Source organism: Phoxinus phoxinus, assembly GCF_949152265.1.
Source record: "Phoxinus phoxinus genome assembly, chromosome: 8".
NCBI lineage: Eukaryota > Metazoa > Chordata > Actinopteri > Cypriniformes > Leuciscidae > Phoxinus > Phoxinus phoxinus.
Window position 1 is genome coordinate 38,824,008 of NC_136883.1, and position 7,500 is coordinate 38,831,507.

The window sequence follows — 7,500 nt, forward strand, 5'->3', positions numbered from 1 at the left end:
TGTGAGTCAGTGTGAGTGTGTGTGTGCGAGTGCGTGTGAGTCAGTGTGAGTGTGTGAGTGTGTGCGTGTGTGTGTGTGTGTGTGAGTGTGTGTGTGAGTGCGTGTGTGAGTCAGTGTGAGTGTGTGTGAGTATGTGTGTGTGCGAGTGTGTGTGTGTGTGAGTGTGTGTCACCTCTGCTCCACCTCACTCTTCAGCTCGTTCTCCGGGCCGATCGAGATCTTCTCATCATCGGTGCCGTTAAAGCTGGACGCCTGGTTTCCCAAAGGAGTGTCCCGGCCCGATTCCTGAGAGCGACACACTGAGGGTTAAACGCTTCACACACACTCTCAATGCGCTTCCCTAAACAACTGATCCACAAACCACTGTTCATTTTCTACATTTATTGTACAATTTCCAGATGTTCTGGAATGTTCAAGCAGGAAAAACAAGAGTTTTATTCAAATCCAGAATGGGTTATCGGCATGAAAGAGAGAGAGCGTCTAACACTCTTTACGATCACTGAAAGCTCTGCTATAATCACTCAATCTCTTATTCATGTCTATCACACTGTGTTATAATGAGAGGATTAGCAGACATCAGCACTGCAGGATTCTGACATAAACAGCTCTGATTGGCTGAGATGATTGAGATTAGCACACGTCTGTGATTGGCTACATTGCTCAACGATGCAAAAACGCTGTAAATAAAAACCTTTGACGATTTTAGAGCCAATCTGTGTTTACGGGGAATTACGGAGAAAACTGATCCCAGACCAGCAATCTGTACACCTGATGCTTTCAACAGTCTCACACCACACACTCTTTCTGACGTCTCATCAGAGCGATCACAGAAAAGGCAAAAGCTTTTGTCAACATCTGATTGGCTACTATAACCGGCATCATTTTGTTCAAATCTGTTCAATAACACGCCTGAGGAACGAGTGAATCTGAGCTTCATCCCACCTCTCAGAGACTCACATCAACTCAGAGGACCAGAAGTGTGTGTGAAAACCCCCTCACATCAACTCAGACCACCAGAAGTGTGTGTGAAAACCCCCTCACATCAACTCAGACCACCAGAAGTGTGTGTGAAAACCCCCTCACATCAACTCAGAGGACCAGAAGTGTGTGTGAAAACCCCCTCACATCAACTCAGAGCACCAGAAGTGTGTGTGAAAACCCCCTCACATCAACTCAGAGGACCAGAAGTGTGTGTGAAAACCCCCTCACATCAACTCAGAGCACCAGAAGGGTGTGTGAAAACACCCTCACATCAACTCAGAGCACCAGAAGTGTGTGTGAAAACACCCTCACATCAACTCAGAGGACCAGAAGTGTGTGTGAAAACACCCTCACATCAACTCAGACCACCAGAAGTGTGTGTGAAAACACCCTCACATCAACTCAGAGGACCAGAAGTGTGTGTGAAAACACCCTCACATCAACTCAGAGGACCAGAAGTGTGTGTGAAAACACCCTCACATCAACTCAGACCACCAGAAGTGTGTGTGAAAACCCCCTCACATCAACTCAGAGGACTAGAAGTGTGTGTGAAAACCCCCTCACATCAACTCAGAGCACCAGAAGTGTGTGTGAAAACACTCTCACATCAACTCAGACCACCAGGAGTGTGTGTGAAAACCCCCTCACATCAACTCAGACCACCAGAAGTGTGTGTGAAAACCCCCTCACATCAACTCAGAGCACCAGAAGTGTGTGTGAAAACACTCTCACATCAACTCAGACCACCAGGAGTGTGTGTGAAAACCCCCTCACATCAACTCAGACCACCAGGAGTGTGTGTGAAAACCCCCTCACCTCAACTCAGAGGACCAGAAGTGTGTGTGAAAACACCCTCACATCAACTCAGAGGACCAGAAGTGTGTGTGAAAACCCCCTCACATCAACTCAGACCACCAGGAGTGTGTGTGAAAACCCCCTCACATCAACTCAGACCACCAGAAGTGTGTGTGAAAACCCCCTCATCTCAACTCAGAGGACCAGAAGTGTGTGTGAAAACACCCTCACATCAACTCAGAGGACCAGAAGTGTGTGTGAAAACACCCTCACATCAACTCAGAGGACCAGAAGTGTGTGTGAAAACCCCCTCACCTCAACTCAGAGGACCAGAAGTGTGTGTGAATACCCCCTCACCTCAACTCAGAGGACCAGAAGTGTGTGTGAAAACCCCCTCACATCAACTCAGAGGACCAGAAGTGTGTGTGAAAACCCCCTCACATCAACTCAGACCACCAGAAGTGTGTGTGAAAACACCCTCACATCAACTCAGACCACCAGGAGTGAGTGTGAAAACACCCTCACATCAACTCAGAGCACCAGGAGTGTGTGTGAAAACACCCTCACATCAACTCAGAGCACCAGAAGTGTGTGTGAAAACACCCTCACATCAACTCAGACCACCAGAAGTGTGTGTGAAAACCCCCTCACCTCAACTCAGACCACCAGAAGCGTGTGTGAAAACACCCTCACATCAACTCAGAGGACCAGAAGTGTGTGTGAAAACCCCCTCACATCAACTCAGACCACCAGAAGTGTGTGTGAAAACACCCTCACCTCAACTCAGAGGACCAGAAGTGTGTGTGAAAACCCCCTCACATCAACTCAGACCACCAGGAGTGTGTGTGAAAACACCCTCACATCAACTCAGAGGACCAGAAGTGTGTGTGAAAACCCCCTCACATCAACTCAGACCACCAGAAGTGTGTGTGAAAACACCCTCACCTCAACTCAGAGGACCAGAAGTGTGTGTGAAAACCCCCTCACATCAACTCAGACCACCAGAAGTGTGTGTGAAAACACTCTCACATCAACTCAGACCACCAGGAGTGTGTGTGAAAACACCCTCACATCAACTCAGAGGACCAGAAGTGTGTGTGAAAACCCCCTCACATCAACTCAGAGGACCAGAAGTGTGTGTGAAAACACCCTCACATCAACTCAGAGGACCAGAAGTGTGTGTGAAAACCCCCTCACATCAACTCGGAGGACCAGAAGTGTGTGTGAAAACCCCCTCACATCAACTCAGAGGACCAGAAGTGTGTGTGAAAACCCCCTAACCTCAACTCAGAGGACCAGAAGTGTGTGTGAAAACCCCCTCACATCAACTCAGAGGACCAGAAGTGTGTGTGAAAACACCCTCACATCAACTCAGAGGACCAGAAGTGTGTGTGAAAACCCCCTCACATCAACTCAGACCACCAGAAGTGTGTGTGAAAACCCCCTCACCTCAACTCAGACCACCAGAAGTGTGTGTGAAAACCCCCTCACCTCAACTCAGACCACCAGAAGCGTGTGTGAAAACACCCCTCACATCAACTCAGAGGACCAGAAGTGTGTGTGAAACCCCCCTCACATCAACTCAGACCACCAGAAGTGTGTGTGAAAACACCCTCACATCAACTCAGAGGACCAGAAGTGTGTGTGAAAACACCCTCACCTCAACTCAGACCACCAGAAGTGTGTGTGAAAACACCCTCAAATCAACTCAGAGGACCAGAAGTGTGTGTGAAAACACCCTCACATCAACTCAGACCACCAGAAGTGTGTGTGAAAACACCCTCACATCAACTCAGACCACCAGGAGTGTGTGTGAAAACACCCTCACCTCAACTCAGAGGACCAGAAGTGTGTGTGAAAACACCCTCACCTCAACTCAGACCACCAGAAGTGTGTGTGAAAACACCCTCAAATCAACTCAGAGGACCAGAAGTGTGTGTGAAAACACCCTCACATCAACTCAGACCACCAGGAGTGTGTGTGAAAACACCCTCACATCAACTCAGAGGACCAGAAGTGTGTGAAAACACCCTCACATCAACTCAGAGGACCAGAAGTGTGTGTGAAAACACCCTCACATCAACTCAGACCACCAGAAGTGTGTGTGAAAACACCCTCACATCAACTCAGACCACCAGGAGTGTGTGTGAAAACACCCTCACATCAACTCAGACCACCAGGAGTGTGTGTGAAAACACCCTCACATCAACTCAGAGCACCAGGAGTGTGTGTGAAAACCCCCTCACATCAACTCAGACCACCAGAAGTGTGTGTGAAAACACCCTCACATCAACTCAGAGCACCAGGAGTGTGTGTGAAAACCCCCTCACATCAACTCAGACCACCAGAAGTGTGTGTGAAAACACCCTCACATCAACTCAGAGGACCAGGAGTGTGTGTGAAAACACCCTCACATCAACTCAGACCACCAGGAGTGTGTGTGAAAACTCCCTCACATCAACTCAGACCACCAGGAGTGTGTGTGAAAACACCCTCACATCAACTCAGAGGACCAGAAGTGTGTGAAAACACCCTCAAATCAACTCAGAGGACCAGAAGTGTGTGTGAAAACACCCTCAAATCAACTCAGAGGACTAGAAGTGTGTGTGAAAACACCCTCACATCAACTCAGAGGACCAGAAGTGTGTGTGAAAACACCCTCACATCAACTCAGACCACCAGGAGTGTGTGTGAAAACACCCTCACATCAACTCAGACCACCAGAAGTGTGTGTGAAAACACCCTCACATCAACTCAGAGGACCAGAAGTGTGTTTGAAAACACCCTCACATCAACTCAGAGCACCAGGAGTGTGTGTGAAAACACCCTCACATCAACTCAGAGGACCAGAAGTGTGTGTGAAAACACCCTCACATCAACTCTCACATCAACTGAGACCACCAGGAGTGTGTGTGAAAACACCCTCACATCAACTCAGACCACCAGAAGTGTGTGTGAAAACACCCTCACATCAACTCAGAGGACCAGAAGTGTGTGTGAAAACACCCTCACATCAACTCAGAGGACCAGAAGTGTGTGTGAAAACACCCTCACATCAACTCTCACATCAACTGAGACCACCAGGAGTGTGTGTGAAAACACCCTCACATCAACTCAGACCACCAGAAGTGTGTGTGAAAACACCCTCACATCAACTCAGACCACCAGAAGTGTGTGTGAAAACACCCTCAAATCAACTCAGACCACCAGAAGTGTGTGTGAAAACACCCTCACATCAACTCAGACCACCAGAAGTGTGTGTGAAAACACCCTCACATCAACTCAGAGGACCAGAAGTGTGTGTGAAAACACCCTCAAATCAACTCAGAGGACCAGAAGTGTGTGTGAAAACACCCTCACATCAACTCAGAGCACCAGAAATGTGTGTGAAAACACCCTCACATCAACTCAGACCACCAGAAGTGTGTGTGAAAACACCCTCACATCAACTCAGACCACCAGAAGTGTGTGTGAAAACACCCTCACATCAACTCAGAGGACCAGAAGTGTGTGTGAAAACACCCTCACATCAACTCAGAGCACCAGAAATGTGTGTGAAAACACCCTCAAATCAACTCAGAGGACCAGAAGTGTGTGTGAAAACACCCTCACATCAACTCAGACCACCAGAAGTGTGTGTGAAAACACCCTCACATCAACTCAGAGCACCAGAAGTGTGTGTGAAAACACCCTCACCTCAACTCAGAGGACCAGAAGTGTGTGTGAAAACACCCTCACCTCAACTCAGAGGACCAGAAGTGTGTGTGAAAACACCCTCAAATCAACTCAGAGCATCAGAAGTGTGTGTGAAAATACCCTCACATCAACTCAGACCACCAGAAGTGTGTGTGAAAACACCCTCACATCAACTCAGAGGACCAGAAGTGTGTGAAAACACCCTCACATCAACTCAGAGCAGTGTGTGTCAGTGACACCCAAACTAACCCGGGGAGAGGGTGAAACGGAGGAGTTATCTATAGTGAGAGAAAAACTGTTGGCCAATGAGGATAAATTAAGCCTAGTGCAAGTTCTGCCAGGAAGACTCAATCGTTCACGTCACTTATTACCTTCTCATCTATCCAATCATATCCTAATAGCCAGCATAAAAGGGTGGTACTTACACTGAGTTCGAAGATGCTGTCGCTTCAACCACCACCAAGACGGGACCTTACTCCATCCCCCAGTATTCATTGTCACAGTATTGATTCTCCCGAGTCTTTCTGGTAGAACCTCAGTTTTATTACGGTTTAATTTGAGAAAATTTTGGGTAAACCAGGTTTTTATTTCAGATGCAATCAGTAAGGGAGGTGGGCGAGGGTTTGGTCGAGAGAGTTAGAGCTGGGTGTCAGCATAACAGTGGAAGTGAATGTTAAATATGTGGAAGATATTGCAGAGGGGAAGGAGGTAAATGATGAAAAGTAGGGGCCCCAGGACAGAGCCCTGGGGCACACCTGAAGTGACAGAGGAGAAACTGGATTTAAAAGGCTTTAGTTCAGAGAGGTAAGATGTGAACCAGTCTAACGGAGTGTGGGTGATGCCGCTGGAAGTTGGAGGACGGAGTGACAGACGGTATCGAAGGCTGCACTCGAGGAGGATGAGGATGGTGAGGAGTCCAGAATCAGCTGCCCTGAGGAGGTCGTTGGTGATTTTGATAAGTTAGAGATGATGAAGACGACTTCATGAAGTAATGAAATAATGTAAGGTTTAGACTGAAGTAAATAGTATATGAAGTTAATTAATGCTTTAAAGGGGTGGTTGAGTATGATTTGACTTTTCTAACCGTAGTTAGTGTGTAATGTTGTGTTTGATCATAAACAACATCTGCAAAGTTACAACGCTCAACGTTCAAAGCAAAGGGAGATATTTGCTTTTAAAGAAAAGGACTACAACACACGGCTGGTAGAAACTACACGTCATTCCTCCGGGGTTAGTGACATCACCAACCCTATAATCTACATAAGCCCCGCCCCCTGAACACACAGTCCATGTTGAGAAGAGGAAGAGTTGCTGTAGTCGAGCACATCTGTGAGTCAAACTTTAGCATCCATCTTTTCACATGCAATAGAAAGTCACTCTGTGTGCGTCTCACAACAGTTCCTATACAAGCGATTTATAGATTAGCATGACAGAATATGCTAATTGAAGATAGTTAACTCCACATCAGCAACATAAATTCTCTCTCACACACACACACACACACACACACACACACACACACACACACACACACACACACACACACACACACACACACACACACACACACACACACACACACACACACACACACACACACACACCTTGTGGAAAGGGCATTTTACCCCCCTTTAATTGCCACAATACGACTTATTTTTCCAAAGAATATTTATTAGAACAGGATCTTCCTTGTCTGCATGTCTCTTCTACTATATCTTGTGAAATCATATAGTTTATGCGTTAATCTTAGCATTGTGCACTATGAATATTGTGATAATATCTTCAGATAAGAGCTAGTTAGAACGGGAGATTGACAGACGGATCGGTGCAGCTTCCACAGTAATGCGGACGATGTACCGGTCTGTCGTGGTGAAGAAAGAGCTGAGCCGCAAGGTGAAGCTCTCGATTTACCGGTCAATCTACGTTCCTACTCTCACCTATGGTCTTGAGCTGTGGGTCATGACCGAAAGGACAAGGTCCCGGATACAGGCGGCCGAAATGAGCTTTCTCCGCAGAGTGGCTGGGCGA

The 7,500-nt window shown here is 47.3% G+C and overlaps 1 protein-coding gene across 1 annotated transcript in view; it reads right to left on the reverse strand.

Annotated features, from left to right (window-relative positions):
• homer2 (homer scaffold protein 2) overlaps positions 1–7,500 on the reverse strand; it is a 19,702-nt gene that overhangs the window by 7,031 nt on the left and 5,171 nt on the right. The window contains exon 5 of the mRNA XM_079620549.1: positions 173–285. Within this exon, the coding sequence (XP_079476675.1) occupies positions 173–285 (113 nt within the window). The remainder of the gene's footprint in view (positions 1–172; positions 286–7,500) is intronic.